The sequence below is a fragment of the Notothenia rossii genome (genome assembly GCF_949606895.1).
Source record: "Notothenia rossii genome assembly, chromosome: 10".
In the NCBI taxonomy this organism is placed as follows: domain Eukaryota; kingdom Metazoa; phylum Chordata; class Actinopteri; order Perciformes; family Nototheniidae; genus Notothenia; species Notothenia rossii.
This window is the reverse complement of record NC_136908.1, coordinates 24,562,170-24,580,885: the sequence shown is the minus strand read 5'-3', so window position 1 is coordinate 24,580,885 and position 18,716 is coordinate 24,562,170. Positions and strand designations below refer to the sequence as shown.

The 18,716-nt window shown below is 40.1% G+C and overlaps 1 protein-coding gene across 1 annotated transcript in view; it reads right to left on the bottom strand.

The window, feature by feature from the left end:
* Window positions 1–18,716, bottom strand: part of LOC307022526 (glycogen synthase kinase-3 beta-like) — a 41,795-nt gene that overhangs the window by 4,481 nt on the left and 18,598 nt on the right. The window contains exons 2-10 of the mRNA XM_079655345.1: window positions 7,516–7,601; window positions 5,734–5,835; window positions 5,116–5,199; window positions 4,142–4,252; window positions 3,787–3,917; window positions 2,646–2,850; window positions 2,157–2,252; window positions 1,391–1,577; window positions 911–988 (exon numbers count right to left, since the gene is read on the bottom strand). Of these exons, the coding sequence (XP_079511471.1) occupies window positions 911–988; window positions 1,391–1,577; window positions 2,157–2,252; window positions 2,646–2,850; window positions 3,787–3,917; window positions 4,142–4,252; window positions 5,116–5,199; window positions 5,734–5,835; window positions 7,516–7,601 (1,080 nt within the window). The remainder of the gene's footprint in view (window positions 1–910; window positions 989–1,390; window positions 1,578–2,156; window positions 2,253–2,645; window positions 2,851–3,786; window positions 3,918–4,141; window positions 4,253–5,115; window positions 5,200–5,733; window positions 5,836–7,515; window positions 7,602–18,716) is intronic.

The window sequence follows — 18,716 nt, the reverse complement described above, 5'->3', positions numbered from 1 at the left end:
GACAGTCAGTGGAACATTCACGGTTCAGTTGACAAAGGACCCGACAGCAACTTTTTTTTGTATCTCTAAGCCTAATTTAAGACAGATGTAACTAAAAACATAGTCTGAAAAGATACAAAAATGTGTTATTTAAGTTACTTTTTAATATCATTTTTGTGAGAGGAAAGGCTTTAAATAGGACAAACATTTGATGGTTGGAATAAAGGACTGTGAAGGTATTTGGAATCTTGAAAAAGTATTTGTTCACATTGGTGGAAGAGAGTGGTCGATTATAAATCAGTGTCTCCTTATTTTAAAACCAATAAGGTATTTAACCTACAATGTGTGCATTCAGAAATCTCTTATTTCTGAATAAGCGACCAGTATTTCATGTCTATTCAGTTCATGACATGTGTTGTTGATTTCATATGGAATACTGCCATCTTGTGTTAAACATGCAAACAAACAACATCAATCTGGTTACATCAAGACATATATAGTTACAGAGCCGCTGACTACAGTGGTTACCTCTGGGGCGGCCCAAGCCCCCAGACCCAATCAAAAAACAAAACTAAATGGTTTATTTACCTAATTATGCACAGTTTAATTTCAGCGCAGTGTTATAGTCTCCAATATGATTGCGGCCATTTAGAGTTGGGCTAGTTTCTCTCCTTTTCTCTCTCATTTGCTGTACAGAGGGTGGAGCTTTTCACAGGAGCTCCGTTTAAACAATGTGAGGTTAAAGCGCATGCAGGAGGAAATTAAACTGTGGCGATATCAATAAATGCGTTAAATCAATTGAATTGTCACTCGTCTTGATTTGTCTTGCAATAGTTTTAAATTGCCACCAAATCTTAACACTTTTTGTTCATCATCCACTACAATGATATTTTAGTTCAATTATAAAAACATTAACAGAATAGTTTCTCACCGTGGGCGGAGGCAGCTGAATGGGAGCGAGCGTGAGGAGGAATGAGGGTTGAGTTCAGCTGGGGCTGGATGGACAGCTCTGCAGGGAATAAAGAGAGTTTGATATTTAATGATGAGTCATATCAGGTTGAGAGCTTCACACAACAATAGGGTAGTGTATTTATTTCACCTCCACTGAGGTTCAGCGTTGCCCAAAGCAAAGCAGCAGGCACCACCTGATTGTATTTCTCTGAACAGATGGTGAGGATTTTGACAGTCAACACAGACCGTCATTGTGACATGATTAAAACGAAGACCTCTTCTGTGTATATCAATGTGTTACTATTCAATCACAGAGGCGGCTACAGGGCCGCAAAACATTGAAGGCTTTGGTTGTTTGAAAAGCAGAAGTGTTTTGCAAGTGGAACCAGCTGCGAACCAAACTAGCCCCAGCACAGAGAGAGAACGGAACTAATCTCAGTGGAAAGGGGTAACAATGTACCTGTGGTGCTAAAGTTGAACAGCATGGGCAGGTCTCGCCCGCTGGGCAGTCGTGTGTTGGGCTGGCGCAGCTCGTCGAAGAAGGCGTGAGAGCAGGCCTCTAGAGGGGAGAACCGCGATGCCGGCGTGTACTCCAGCAGCCGGGAGCACAGAGCGATGGCCTCGGGGGGGGTGCGGGGTTTAAACACCTGAACAACAACAAGAGTTCAAAATAATTTCCACAAGAGACAACATAAAGCCTCAAATTAAATAAACAAGTATTATTTTCCAGTTTAAATTGAGCAAATTGTAGAACCTCAGAAAGAAAAAACTAAAAAGCCCTTACAGAAGAGTTCTGAATATACAAAAAGAATAAGCAGGTATTAAAGTAGAAAGCCATCTGCTCTGTAGTAAATGTTTAAGGGCCACTTCTCTTGGTTTTACGTTGCTGCTGTACTCTTGAGGTTTCAAAGGGTTAATCGACTTTCAGAAGGAGGGCACTAAAGACCTTCAACTCGCAGATTTAAATAGACTGAGTGGGCAACAACACAGCCACAGGAACTCTCAACATTTGTTCTGACACACACTTTTGGAATAAAGACCTTTGTATGTGTACAGAAGAGAAGAATTCCTCTACCTATAACAGCACAGAATGTGCCAAAACATTGTTCTGTTTACCGACTTTCTTTCTCAATGTCCATACTTCCATGCATGATTCATTCTACATGTCAGACATAAGAGGCCCGGTGAATACAACCTGCTGGTTTGTCCTCAGCTGTTGTTCTTACCTTGGTCCATGGATGAGCTTTGATCTGAGGAAACTTGAACTCTGTGTAGTTTGGATTCATCTCTCGGATTTGTTCCCTAGTTGGGGTTCCTAGCACCTGAGAATAGATGAATAGACGAGTATCAGCAGAGTTTCGATAGACACATATAGATGTGATTCACTGTGATTATTCTAGCAGTCTTTCATGATATAAATTCTTCAAAACAAAAATAATAAGCTATAACAATCTGGAGTAAAATCATTCCGTGACACTCACTGCAAGCAGGAATTACAAGTGGCACTACCATAAATTCAGCACAGAGATATCTAATAATAAAACTACTAACACACTACTGTATATATTGAAATATACAAGTTATATATTATTAAAATAACATTATTTGATCGCTTTTGGATATCCTTAATGTCACTTTATATGTTTATGTAAATATTCATATTCTATTTTATATCCCACATTACTTCAACTTCTTATGTTTTTAAACACACTCACCTTGATAATCTCTACGAGCTGGTCCACCCCGCTGTCCCCGGGGAATATGGGCTGTCCGAGCAGCAGCTCAGCCAGCACGCAGCCTGCTGACCAGATGTCGATGTTTGCAGTGTAGTCCGTGGCACCAAAGATGAGCTCAGGTGCACGATAATATCGCGAGCAGATATACGAGACGTTGGGTTCACCGCGGATCAGCTGCTTGGCGCTAAGGAAACACAAGAAATCAAGGTGTTGAAAATGTGATCTATTGTGGAGGGAATCAAGACTTGTGAAGTTTTTCTTATTTTAACTTAATTTGATATGGTCAAACTTGTTCAAGTCAAAGAAGATAGAGAAATAAATATTGCTGTGAGATACAAAGAAGGCAACAAGCAGACCCTGTGATCTGTATCAGACAATAATGCTTACAGTGATCAGCCCTTTGAATCCTTATCGGAGCACCCTTTTTAAGAAGTAGGTTCGAGTCTTTTTATACAATCCCATCAGGCTGTTTGAAGTCCTAGACGTGAATTAACCTATTCATACGTTATCTGCAATGTCACATAGGCTGAAATCCCCATTAGGCAATAGATACAGATAGATTGATCGGCCGATACATCGATCGGCCGATACTCACTCTCTACCGATCGATCGGTGCCCTCTAAACATGCCGATCGTGAGACGTAAAATACATGACTTTTCTCTGTGCGCGGCAAAACAAGCGTGCCAAAATTGCTTCACAGGTCTGGTATTATTTTAAGGTGTCCGAAAAAGACAGTAAAATAGCGGAATGCAACGTGTGTGAAGCAGAAATCCTGCAACTCCACCCACCGGACCGGTGAGCGGAGCGAAACACACACTAAGAGTTAGACCTAAAATGCTTAGCTACTTTATCTACCTATGGAACAAGCTAAACTAGTTATACATATATTTATTCTTCACTGTCGGGTCTGTGGAAGCTCCAGTGAATGAGCCCCATTAAATGGAAGATTTAAAGTGATGTTTAAATCTTCCATTTAGGCCCCGCCCACTCGATCGGCCGATACCGGCGATCGGCCCCAAAATTGGCGATCGGAGCATCCCTAATTTTTTCTACAAACAGAAACATCTTTATTTTTGCTGCTGTCAAAAATCTTTTACATCTGGTAATGCATCATCTCACCTGCCGAAGTCACACAGCTTGAGGATGGCAGTTTCTGGGTCTACAAGCAAATTTTGGGGCTTGATGTCTCTGTGACACACGCCTTGGGAATGGATGTAAGCCAGACTGCGGAACAACTGGTACATGTACACCTGCGGAGGTCACAACATAAGGACAAAAACAGTTATAATAATAAAAAATACATGGGGATCAAAAAATAACAATTTGTTGCCGATTTTACATAGAGAGTAAAAAAAAGAGAGTTTAAAAATAGTACATCAAAGTTGCACACCAACAACAAATTCCTAGACTTACACAAACATTTCACATTACGTAGACAACACAGAATGTCTTTGTAGTAAAAGCAGATAATTACCTTCACATATATGATAGGAATGATGCTCTTGGCCTTGTTAAAATGCCTGGCAACCCTGTAGACCGTCTCAGGTACAAAGTCCAGCACCAGGTTGAGATACACTTCATCTTTCTGTACAGCACAGGGCAGAGGTCATTTTGGATTTAAGAAGCCCTGCTCATAGTTTTAAGTTGACAGTGATTTTATAGTGCAAAGCATTGGGTGCCTCATATGGAACTATCCAATAAACACAAACATTCATTTTAGGGTTGCTGTTATTTATTTTATTTCCCATCGAGTTATCTTATAGGAAATGCGCATATATCATTACATCTGTTTTATTCTCATGAAACTATGGCACTGTGAGACAGGAGTGAGTGAATATGTTCATGTTTGTCTGGGGATGATCTTGCCTTGAAAAATATTAATATAATATTTATTTGGAGCCTCAAAAGTCATTCAAACCAAGATAACTATAAAAAAAAACTATGTGGGCATCCACACCGATACAATAACTGAAAACAGACGCTGGGCGTCGAATAATCGATTATTATTCCCCAGGGCTGTCCGATATTTTCGATTTTGATCATGGTCAGTTTCTGGCATCCCTAGTAGAGAGCTGCTGTTTATTTCTATAAGTACACTTTATTGCAGATAGAAAATATGCTCAAAAATCCACCGTCTTGTGTGAAACAAATGCACCTTCATATTTGTATGTATTTTTGTTGGCTGTTAAGTTTGCCAGTGTCCGTGTTGATATGGTCATGATTTGGACTGTCATCGACTAGAATAGCAACGATATTTAAAACGATATATTTATAGTTGTTTTTCTTGTTTTTGACAGGCCTCAACTGTGCAGGCCGCATTTATGCTGTCTAGTTAAGTGTGTTTGTAATGCACTTGAGTATGTTTGCCTGCATATGCGCCCACTTGGTCCCTGAATATGACCATGCTTTTTGATTTTCTTGCACAAAACAAAAAAACATGAGCTGTACCTTCTCTCCACTGGAGTAGAAGAAGAAACGTAGTCTGACAATGTTGCAGTGGTCCAGCTTCCTCATGATCTGAAGTTCCCGATTCTACAAAGACAAGAAAACACATGAGTGGGGGGGGAGATCCAGAGAACAGACCCAGCATGGGAGACATTTTAGATACATAGAACAAACTGCCAACACATTTAAATCAGCTTTAATAATTAATATAACATATTTGTGTTTTATCATTATTGTACATTTTACTTTAATTTCAGTCTTCCTTCTTATGTTTCAAAAATATTTTTACATTATTTTAATTTTAGTTCATTCTAAAATGGAGCAACTCTCACAAAAAATGTCCCCAGGAAAATACAAGTGTTCTGTTTGTGAATCAGCTTTAATAGTTGATTATAAATCTTAAAAATAAATCTTTATTGGTCGTTTTTACGTAACCTTTTTTTGGTTTACATTTTTTTGGTTTACATTTTTTTGGTTTACATTTTTTCTTCTTCTATTTCAGCAATCTTTAAACTAATAAAACTAAAACACATGGGAGACATCTGTCCAAAAAACAGATGAAAGGAAGGTGTTTTAAACAAGCTTAGGTCCTGAACAAGAGAACATGTGGATGAATATTACCTTGAACCTCTTATCCTGCAGGACTTTCTTAATGGCCACCATCTCTTGGCTGTCGATGAGGCGAGCTTGGTACACCACACCAAACGACCCATTGCCAATCACCTGCAATGTTTTCACAAAAGAGGGAACAGTCATATACTGGACTGAAGGAATCAATGAACGCTCATCAGGTGATGTGATTTATAAGGCTATTGTTATTAACTTCTATATATCAGTGATGCAAACACACGTATGGTGAAAAAAGAGAGAACTATTCGAAGCTGAAAAAAACAGCATAATATTCCATCTGACAAAGGCCTGTGCTATAATGCTTCAATTAACTGGCTATTCTTTATAATATACTCAGATCAATAGGAGACAGAGTAAGTTATAAATCAAGGGTTTTTATTATTATTTACAGCAGGGGTGGGGAACCTTTTTCCTTTAAATTTTTACAACATCCTCCGAGGGCCGTACAAATGATTGAACTCAACCTCTGCTTAAAAAAACTAAAATCACAGCCCATTCATTTGGCCTTTCTTTCATGCTGTGCAAAGAAAAAGCAACCTCTTAATCCAGATATCTTACCATGACTCGCGCATGCATGCATTTGCACGGTGTGGCAGAAATATATGGACACAAGATGTGTGCAAATGTATTTAGTATCCTATCCATGTGAACATGACGTGGGGGGAGGGACCTAACCTCCTCTAGGGGGGTCCGGGCATGATCCCTCGGGAAGATTTTTTGTTTTAATATTGAAGTTAAAAGCATCAATCCGGTGCACTTTAAGAGCAAAATGAAGGGATCTATCGATACATCTTTCAACACCCATATGAAACAGAACTGTAAGCAGATTTTTCTTTTTGGATATTTTACAAATCACTCTCCTTTTAAACTCTATTCTTGTTATTTTTAACAACTTTTTTGTTACTGTCATATAGTATTTTATACCTGTTTTTTATTTAGTCTCTAATGTCTCATTAATAACTATAATGATCATATCAAGGTGTGCCTTAACCTCACTGAGCTGAGGTTATTTGAGCCTCTCAGAAGAGAGCTATCTTCCACCTGGTTGTAGAAAAGCTCTTTAAATTCGTTAGCATAGCTAGCTAACCAGATGCTAATAACAACAGATCGCCACTGTGCTTACAACTAAAGACACAGCCACGCAAACACTGAGGTGTGTATGGCTCCTTATGGGTACTGCAATATTTGAAGAGCTGGAGCGGCGTTCTGGTGCTCTGTCAGCACGTCTAGTCTACACTCCTTTCAGACGAGACATAACCACGTGAAAACACGTAATGCTGGCATTGTGTTCAAGGAACCTGTTCTTGGCCAGGAAAAACAGGCACTCGCTTGTTTACTTATTTTGCGGTCTAGATTTCTTAGCGACTAATTTGCATCCCCGATAGAATCACTGAACAGAATTAAAAACTTAAATTTAGTTTTTGTTAGTTGTCAATGTCTAAAGTGATGCAACCAGTTTAAAGTAGGACACCAGCAAATTGTGATATTGGCTTAAGAAGAGCGCGTTCCTAAGAGCCATGTTTACCATGTCACATTTTCAGGTCAGACGCAAGATAACATCAGCAGTGAAAGCCATAAATGTCAGCACGTGGTGAAGTGATTATGGAGCCACTGGTATTGATCAACAAGCTTATCGTCTTCAGCCAGATCTATTGCAGTCACGTTGTGTAATGAGGTCATAAAGGTCTTCGATACAGCAGCAGATTATGTTATAACATTGTACTTAGTCATAAAAACATTCTTCTTCTTCTGATGACACTGGTCCTTGCTCACCTTGATGTCAGTGTAAGAGACTTCCTGTGGGCGGTCCGGTCCCTGACCTGGTGTGGCCACGACTGTCGTCACCTTCCCACTGTCTCCTGGAAAACAAACAGGAAACAGTCGTTAATATGAGGCCATGGGATATATAGTGGTGCAGTGATAACATATATTAGTAGGCCGACACGGAATTTAGCTTCACATAGGCTCCCCTGAACAAAAGCACTGGGATTTCGTCATTGGATTTTGGAATATTGCAGTAAATAAGATCTCTGGCAAACACACATTTATGGTTGGAACATACATTTCAGTGTTTCCCACAGAATTTGATTCTATTTGTGGGGGCACCGCAACCCCCCCCTGGCAAGAAAAGCCAAAGGCCCCTTAACCTATTCGGGTGGCCCACGCATCCACCCCCCCCTTCAAATAACAAATTACATGCGAGTTCATGGCTACTGTAGCAGACAGACTCCCTGGAGTAACTGAGGGCTAAGTGCCTTACTCAAGGGCACACTAGTGGTGGTGTTCCAGGTGGGATTTGAACTCGCAACCTGGAGATCATCAGCCCACCTCACTATCCATTAGACCAGTGATTCTCAAATGGGGGTACGCGGACCACTAGCGGTACGTTGGGGTACTGCAGGGGGTACGTACCTAGAACCACTAAGAGGGTCCTCATATAAACATGTTACATTTGTGTATTGTATTTATAGTTTTTAATAATATATCATTTTGTTCATTGGTTTGTTAAACATACAGTGGGGGAAAAAAGTATTTAGTCAGCCACCAATTGTGCAAGTTCTCCCACTTAAAAAGATGAGGCCTGTAATTTTCATCCCAGGTATACCTCAACTATGAGACAAAATGAGAAGAAAAAAAAATCCAGAAAATCATATTGTCCTTTGAACCTTTGTAGCATTTTTCATTATTTACCTTTAAAAAAGGAAGATATATGCCATGAAAGCTTTTACAATTAAACAAAATACTGCCTCAAGATTTTTAAAAAGACATCAGGGTTCGTATTAGGGATGGGAATTTGAAAGCAAATGTATATTCGAATATTCGACCCCCCGAAAAACGGTCAACCAGTTAACCGAAATGTACATATCCTATACAAATAAAATTGGCTGCTGCAGCTGTGTGGGACTTAAATTGGACGGCGGTAGGAAGAATATGTGCCAAATATGCGATAAAAAACTGGCCTACCACGGTGGCACAACAACTCTGAAAAATCACCTGGATGCTGTAAGTAGTAGCCTAGCTTAGCTTAGCTGTTGTCAAGTTGCCATGATGAAGCTGCTTTATCCGCCGTTTAAACAGTAATGTTACACATGATAAAAACGTGCACTTACTTTGCTTGGAAAATAGTTGCAAGCAAGCAACCGAATTGTTTTTTTATATTAGTTTTTTTAATTTGATCCGAATAGTGAAAATAATAGGAGTAATGTGGGAACATCTGGGGCTAAGGCAATGGCATAAAGTTGAGTAGCTCAGCCTAATAATAACTTGTGTCCGTAGGTGCATTCCCACGCATCCCAGCCACCAAAATCCTCAACAATACAGCAGACCCTACAGTTACCCTACAGAGGCAGGGCTCGACATTAAGGACTGCCCGATGGCCCGGGGCCATCTAGTATTTAGCTCGGGCAATGAAGCCTCACCTGCTGGTTGCCCGATCGGGCAATCTATTATGCCAGTATCATGCAGCTCGCGGATCCAGTAATGAGTGACCCTACAGTAAAACTAAAAATATCTATAACTAGTTTAGGTAGTTTGAGAGGTAATTAAAATAGCTACGAGTGATATTCTAACCTGAAGTGTGTGTTTTGTCCGCTCACCGCTGCATGTGATCATGCAGAGCTGCGTGTCGACTCGTCAGCAGCAGCTGATCTCTCTCTCCCGTCAGATTAGACTTCACTCGCGTTTATGTCCATATCGATAAGATCCAGCTAGTTCTAGCTAATGATATGACTACCTGCTTATTAAAAAGACACCTAAACAATAAATGTCGCTATGCAACCGGGTGAGGCCACAAAGTATAGCGCAGCATTATGCATTTGTTTACATGCCCACCGGAACCCCGAGGCATTACCAACAGATCAACGCACAATCAACCCAGACAGGACATCTCTTTCTCCACATTACGTGTTAGACATTAGAATTGACTATTATTGTCTGTTACATACTCTTCTTGTCTGTCACATAAGTGGCGCAACTGAAGCGGTATTGCGCTAAAGGGAAATTATTTTTGACCGAAGAGATTTAGATTTGCCGGCTAACGGGAACTCTGACGTCACCATGTTGTGTGCTTCGCGGATGCGCTCGGCTCCTCTCGACTGCTGCTCGGGTCTGCTCGGTCAGCTTCCGGATGAGGAAGCATTCATTCGACCAACTTACAGTAGATAACATTACAAACATTTTTAACAGGGGCCATAATAGTGTAAATAATGTTTGTTTTGACAGTTATAACTGAATGTAATGTTTTCTACTTTTTTACATCTGGGAAGGCATTTGCCTTCATCAGATGGAAAGTGTCTTTACCAACAACTTAAGTATTTCTTATAGCTATGCAGGGCATGCAAGCCAGCAAACAAGAGCAAACAAACAAGTGAAATGAAGAATAAAATTGAAATTGTAAAATATAATATTGTGGTGGTTCATCTTATAATTCAGTCAAGAGAATGCACCAGACAGCATCTACAGTAAGACCTGGACAAATCTAAATGTTCTAGGGCGAGGCCCTCCAAACCCTTCGTGCCATTTCTTCCGTCTGCATTTTTCAGGGCAATCTCTATTGGGCTCAGGGCCATCTGTAAATTAGCTTAGATGGCCCACAGGGCCATCTCCCAAAATCCTTAATGTCATGCACTGAGAGGACACATTTAGTGTTAATGTTTGCGAGTACTGAGACAATAAATACATATAAATCGTAATAGTATGCTCTTTCTGCGCTTCTGCTTAACAGCGTGTTGTCAGGTATCTCGGATTCGGAGCGTGTTATGAAACCTTTTTGAAAAAAAATATTTTTTTGACATTTTCCTTTTTTTAATAAAAAACAATACAAATCTCTCCGCACCGAATATTCGCTGCTGATTACTACCGAATATCCGGAGCCCGAAAAATGGTATTCGGGACAGCCCTAGTACATTGCTGAAAAAAGTTTGAGAAGCACTGCATTAGACCACCAAAAATAAAAATAAACGTAAAAATGTTTTACGAGATCTATTTGTGGCGGACGGTATTTAATTGTGGCGGCCCGCCACAAATGAATCAATGTAGGGGAAACCCTGCATTTTATGAAAGCTGAACCATAAATACAATTGGCAGAGATAAAAAGCTAACGTTAGGCTATAAAAAAAAACTACATGATGGCCACGTGACTTCACGTCAGCACCACTAAGCCGTGGACCAAGCCCCCAGGAAGTGCGCCGGACTCTGTGCCCAACATTCGTTGTGTCCAAACGGCGGTACTGCAACATCCGTGTCAGTCCGTGACGTCACCCGGCCCAAAACAACTTTTTCCCATTGACTAACATGGGGAAAGAGACATCTGTAAATCGGTGGATAATTTTTTGTTAACTAAATAAACTACCCAGTATGAACTATTTTATAGCCCTTATTATAATCATTCGGTCCTTAAAGTTGTAAAATGCACTAAAAGCCGAATCTAGATTTATTTTCTCTCTCCATTCATTCAAGTGAGCCGAGAGTGGGAGCTCGGGGGGCGGGGCTTAAGGGGCGCATGCTCTGTGAGCGCACATACGAGTTCTTCTGCTCTGGCAGCAAGGCATGACGGGTAATCTGAGAGGTTTTGCTCTCTCAAAAGTTGGGCCATTTTGACTTCATGCACCAATGAGCAGCTCTCATAGGAGAGAAGGAGACCCCGCCTCCCCTCCCACGCTTTATCCAGTTCTTATTATACATCCATGCCGTGGACTCACACGGCAGACTCAATTGGCAAAGATAAAAAGGCTCTGGTGACATTTAGTAGTCTAATTTAGCCACTTGGCAACCACCGTTTAAGATTTTTTTAAAGTTTCAGACGTTCAACACTGGGGAATTTGTATACTTATTAAATTTTGTAGAACATAGGGTTCATTTTGTAAACTTGTATTAACTAGACATAATTTGGGGAATCTAACCAAGAAAACGTGATCTTTGAGCCATGGGAGTTTTCTGGGTTTAGGACTGATTCCTGCACCACTTTATAAGTATTAGATGTCATGATTCAGATCTTGTAATAGCAGGTAGTCTGTTAATTGCTTTATTTATTATGCTTGAAGTTATAAAAAGTATTAAAATGGCCTGTAATCCCTCTAGCTCCAGAGGTAATGACAGCCTTACAATGTAACCAAAGCCTTACATCCAACCCAGGACACTTTCCAGCCTTAAAATGTGGGCCGTCTCTCCTCTGGCCGTCTGAATATGTAGGTTAATGACAGCCTAGTGAATGGATGGTAACTTTACAAAGCCCCCAAGGAAGTAGAAAATAATGGCAGAGTTCACATCCAAGACACTGTGACTAATTAAACTGGGAACAAATCCAAGAATAGACGCTTCTTCTGCCCCGGTACACCGTTTTAAGTGACTACAGCCTTCCATACAAGGAAGCACACATATCATGAATTATACAATTCAAGGTGTACCTTTGTAGCATTTTTCATTATTTACCTTTATAAAAAAAAAGAAGATATATGCCATGAAAGCTTTTACAATTAAAAAAAATACATCCTCAAGATTTTTAAAAAGACATCAGGGTTCGTATTAGGGATGGGAATTTGAAAGCAAATGTATATTCGAATATTCGACCCCCCAAAAAACGGTTAACCAGTTAACCGAAATGTACATATCCTATAAAAATAAAATTGGGTAAAAAAAAAATAACTTTTGGAAATAAATAAATACATGTTCAAATAAGTAAAGAAACCAAGTCGAATTTGTATGAACTGGTGATCACAGTTTGACAGCTATAGGCCTACATCTTTCATGTGCGGAGGCGATTCACAATCAGGCCAGCTGTAGAGAAGACCCTCTCAGCTGGAACGGAGGTTGCGGGTATAGCAAGGTATACCTCAACTATGAGAGACAGAATTTGAAAAAGAAAATCCAGAAAATCACATTGTCTGATTTTTAAAGAATTTATTTGCAAATTATGTTGGAAAATAAGTATTTGGTAAATAACAAAAGTTAATCTCAATACTTTGTTATATACCCTTTGTTGGCAATGACAGAGGTCAAACGTTTTCTGTAAGTCTTCACAAGGTTTTCACAAACTGTTGCTGGTATTTTGGCCCATTCCTCCATGCAGATCTCCTCTCGAGCAGCGATGTTTTGGGGCTGTCGCTGGGCAACACGGACTTTCAACTCCCTCCAAAGATTTTCTATGGGGTTGAGATCTGGAGACTGGCTAGGCCACTCCAGGGCCTTGAAATGCTTCTTAAGAAGCCACTCCTTTGTTGCCTGGGCGGTGTGTTTGGGATCATTGTCACTTGTTACCAAAAAGTTATATTTTGGTTTCATCTGACTATATGACATTCTCCCAATCCTCTTCTGTATCATCTAAATGCTCTCTAGCAAACTTCAGACGGGCCTGGACATGTACTGGCTTAAGCAGGGGGACACGTCTGGCACTGCAGGATTTGAGTCCCTGGCGGCGTAGTGTGTTACTGATGGTAGCCTTTGTTACTTTGGTCCCAGATCTCTGTAGGTCATTGACTAGGTCCCCCCGTGTGGTTCTGAGATTTTTGCTCACCGTTCTTGTGATCATTTTGACCCCACGGGGTGAGATCTTACGTGGAGCCCCAGATCGAGGGAGATTATCAGTGGTCTTGTATGTCTTCCATTTTCTAATAATTGCTCCCACAGTTGATTTCTTCACACCAAGCTGCTTACCTATTGCAGATTCAGTCTTCCCAGCCTGGCGCAGGTCTACAATTTTGTTTCTGATGTCCTTTTACAGCTCTTGGCCATAGTGGAGTTTGGAGTGTGACTGTTTGAGGTTGTGGACAGGTGTCTTTTATAATGATAACGAGTTCAAACAGGTGCCATTAATGCAGTTAACAAGTGGAGGACAGAGGAGCCTCTTAAAGAAGAAGTTACAGGTCTGTGAGAGCCAGAAATCTTGTTTGTAGGTGACCAAATACTTATTTTCCACAATAATTTGCAAATAAATTCTTTAAAAATCAGACAGTGATTTTCTGGATTTTTTTCTCTCATTTTGTCTCTCATAGTTGAAGTGTATCTAGGATGCAAATTACAGGCCTCTCATCTTTTTAAGTGGGAGAATTTGCACAATTGGTGGCTGACTGAATACTTTTTTGACCCACTGTATATATAAGTTTAATTTGGCATAGTTTGCACTCTACACCGCACTCACTAACCTGGTCGAAATATTTCCACACATTACTCCTTTTTGACGCCATGTCTGTTGTGTAGGACTCTTCTTAGAGTGTAAATAATTACCGGACTATGACTGGTAAAATATGTTGAATACCAGCAAAACTGAATCTCTCCTGTCAAAATGTCTATGTACTTTGCCGCCACACACGGTTGCCAAGCAGCGCTTATAGTTGTTTAGGCTGGCCACTCATGTGTCGCGAGTGTTAACTAGACCCTCCAGAAAAACGCGGGCAAAAATCCTTTATTATGCGGGCTAAATTCCTTGATTATGCGGCCTAAAATCCTTGATTATGCGATTAAACATGCGGGTTTTTATGTGATTTTATGCGGTGAAATTGCGGGAAGTTGCGAAATATGCTGAAAGTTGCGAAATATGCTAAATATGCGGGGAAAAAGAATAACAATTTTTTTAAATATTGGGCTGTCTTATTTATTCTCTCTCACAAACAACCTGCCACTAATGTTAAACCCCTTTACTATTCAATTAAACACATTCAATGTTTATTTATTGTAAAAGCAATTGGGCTTTTTTAATCTCACACACACACACCCCCCCCCCCCCACACACACACGCACACACACACACACTTCTCCGCCTCATTCCGTTTTCATTTACTCGTTCGTTATCTGACCAGCTTCAATCTTGTAGGCTACTCACTTCGTTTCTTGTAGCCCTCGAAAGGTTTTTGGAGGTTGATGCCTCGCTGAACGTGAGTTGTTTGGCTTTCTTGTCCGCAGCAGCAGAAAGCATTTTCAAATGTTTGAATGAATCAAAGTGGGTCGTCCCCGTCGATTTTCTCTTATGCTCCAACACACAGTTGCACGGGGTGCAGAATAGTTTCCCCCCACTTTTTGCCCGGTCTTTAGTAGAAATGTTCGTCGGTAAATGAGATGGATTAGATTTTTTCATCTTGGTGTTTTCTCTATCGTGTGAGCTCCACACGTTCACTCTATACAGTGTTGTTTACATTCTGTGATGCGCGAGCTGATGACGTCACGTCAAGACGAGTCAACTTTTTTTCCCCTCAACTTTGTGTGGAAAAATGTGGAGATTATGCGGCCTTTTCATAAATATGCAGCCTTTTAAATGTCTGCGCCATTTTGCTGATTATGCGGTAAATTCTGCGATCGCAAAATCGCGTTTTTCTGGAGGGTCTAGTTAACAGGGGGCGGGGGAGCACGATCATGAACTGTTGGCGCCGGAACCTCGCAACGGCTGCGGAGCGCATTTGCGCCGCATTTGGGCCTAAGATGAGGTTTAAGTCTGCGTAATCTGCGTGTAGGGAGGGGCAGCAGCCATATCATTAGCTAGAACTAGCTAGATCTGATGGATTTGGACATAAACGTGAGTGAAGTATAACCGGACGCGCGAGAGAGAGAGATCAGCACCTGCAGCTCTGCTCGCTTTGAGGGACCGGTGAGCGGAGCAAAACACACCTTTAGACGTCACATAACCCATTTAGCTATGGCACTGTCGTATACATTGAATTATTCCATTTGATAATACGTAATGAACTTAGGCATTCCTCCCCCCCCAAAAAATTGAAATTGTTTTTTTGATAAAAATATTAATAACTCATATTCGAATACCTGAATAAGTATTCGAATACCTGAATAATTTCGAATATTCGATTAATCGTTCCCATCCCTAGTTCGTATGTCGTCATCTAAAGTGTGGTTAAAACTCTTTCGGGTCAAGGGTTGTACTGAATGTGTTTTGTTTGTTTTTCTTTTACATTCAGGGCTTCTTTTGGAGTTTTCCAGTCAAGTTATGTATGTCTAACTCTTGATTTCTGGTTACTGTGGGTGGGTATATCAATGTAATGTAGACCCTAGCTTGATACAGATGTGTGCTTTTTTTATTAAAACAAACAAACAGGGATTCAACAAGAATATATTTTCACATAAAAACATAGTCATTCATCAGTTATATCAATACCCTTTTTTTTTTACTTAACACCACTTGAGTCATTTGAAATGTTTTGATTAGTCTAAAACAATCCTATGCGGTCACCACTTCAATCTTATTTTGCAAATAGTATAATATTCATTGATATTCTCTTTGTACACAGCTTTAGCAGAATAAGTGTAAATAGTCATAAAGAGGAGCTTTAATTATAACATAGGCTGATGACATCCTGTAAACTCTATACTGATAAAACACTCTTCACCCCTGGACTCCAAATCCCCACCACAATAATCTTGTATTTAATCATTAAACAATTCCATAGCTTTAAAAGCTAGTTTCCTAATAAAAAGAAAATTGGGATTACGCAACACACATCTAACTTAATACAAAAAGACAGTACAGAGTCGACCTAGCAGTTTAAGGTGCAGTGACACTGTGATAAGCAACATCCCCGGTTGCAGTCTGGCCTTGGACTTCAGTTGCATATTTAAAACTCACATGTCCTAAAGATCAAATACAAGTAGTGGTGCACGATAATTATCGGTCCGATATTAGGAATTATGACGTCATCCCGATAAACCCGATAAAAGTATTAATAGCCCCGATAATATACAATATATTTTTGGGGTAAAAAAAAAGAAAAAAATACTGCGGTGTGGGTGGATTGGGATGAGGGGCGCTTGTTTTTCACTCGGCTACTCCTGTTTTGCCAGTACTGTGGTATTAGTGGTTTAGGAAGAGGGGAGTTTTCCACAAATCCAGCGCTCCCTAACTCATGCCTGGCTGTGACGTAAATGGTGTGCGGCCATGAAGCCAGGACAGTAAACAAACATGTTGTTGGTAGGGACTATTTCAAAGTTTCAGAGTTAGATAGTTCGCTTGCTATTTGTATTAACAAATGCAATGCAGAAGTTCAACGAGGATGGAAGAAGGCAACGAGCTATAATACTTCCAACCTGATTAGTCACCTGAAACATCGACATCGCTACGATGGTGTGTTAAAAGCGTACAAAGACGCCTGCGCTGCTGAACTAGCAGCGAATCCAAAGCCAGCTGCAAAGGCACCGGGGCTTTTTATTTGGGAAAATAAATATGGCCACTTTGAAGAGTTAAAACGGTTCTTGGCTTTGTTTTGTTCATAGTAGTAATGCTCATGTCGTTTGCTCACTACTAGTCTTTTTTTTACCACCAGGTGTGCAAAAACTACAGGTACATTTAATATATATATATATATATATAATATTATTATCGGTATCGTATCGGTCTTGAGAAGCAGGAAGTTATCGGTATCGGTTTCAAAAAACCAATATCATGCATCCCTAAATACAAGTAGAACTGACAATTCATGTTTTAGTTGCTGACCTAGGAGGCATGGCAGTCTCAAAGCACAAGCAAATTGAAAGGAGAAAAGGTAAAGCTGAGGAGAATCGTTTAAATGTCATTTAACTTTTAATAAGAGTTACCATTTTTTTGTTTTTTCGGCTCAACTTAAACCATAACAATTTATAGATGTAGTACAAACATAATTTATATGTAAAGCCAGTTGATGGTTATTAGATTTTTCTCTGCTGTTTCATGCAACTATAATAATAGAGGAGCCTTTTGCTATCCAACTTTCATTGTGCAGTATCACCGTCACCCTGACCATGTGTACATACTTAATGCTTTGTCTACCACTAAACAATGCACTATTGCAGCCTGGACTGTACGTCCCGGTTTTCTTCTATGTCTATATCCACACACACAAACTCACAGTAAACTATCCTCAGAAAGTGTTCTGGTCACCCAATAGGCACACTGGTTGTATCTGTTACAGTTGAAACTGTGAGGCCTGCAGAGTGACCGGGTCAGGGGGTTTTCCTAACTCAGTGACTGGGTTCATAATACAATCCCACACGGGGCTCCAGGTTAAAAGTAGTAGGACAGATGGTTAAGGGATACGTTTGTGTCAACTGTCGAAGTTGCTGCTCCTCTTACATTTTTCTTGCTGATGCATCAGCAGTCTGTACAGCGGGAGAGAAAGCAGGGCTCTTTTCCTGCTGCCATTCATTTTTCTCAGCATGAAAAACTACTTTCACCGGCTTTAAACTTCCCTGAGGTCGATAATCTATCATAATAAAGACGACGTCATACTCTGGCTCTGTCTGTTTTATTATTGTCTCATTGTATGCGAGTTTGGCGTTTGTGTCACACTCTGCTTCCTGTCATTCACCTGACAATCACAGAAGGAAACTCAAGTCTCACTGAGGAAATAATCCTTTACAAAACATGCAATTTTTCAAACCCTGTCACATCCATACCCATTTTTATAAAATAAATACATATAATTTAATTTGTTTTATAATACAAAACATTTATATCTACACAAACTATTCTGTTGCAGATGTTCTATTGTAATGTCTTCTCTTCATTCAAAAAACCTCACTGTGCTTAAATGAATTTCACGTCTTAAAGCAAAGTAGTTTCAGCAGAAATAAGTTGACCTTATAAATATGCAGTTTAATGCAGCAAGATCTTCCAAAAATCAAACCAGGCCATCCACTCAGTAGGGAGAACCTCTGGTGTAAGCTTAACGTTTTTACAAACTATCTTTTGTTCTAAAACTTATTGTGGTCATGCAACAGTCTACCACAAAAACAGAATCAAAACATTTTCTACTTCCCAGTGGATCATGAAAATGTCTTTCAGTAGATGAGCGTCACATTTACATAAAGCAACAGTGGAAGAAATCTTGTGTTACCACTAGGGGTGTAACGGTATACGTACCTGTACCGAATGCCATTCGGTTCGGTACACGTGTGTACCGAAGTGTACCGAACGAATATAACGTTAAACGTAAAAAATTGAGAACGGGAACAACTTTTTGGAAGTAATCTCAGGTGCTGCATCGCAGCGTTCAGAGTAATTT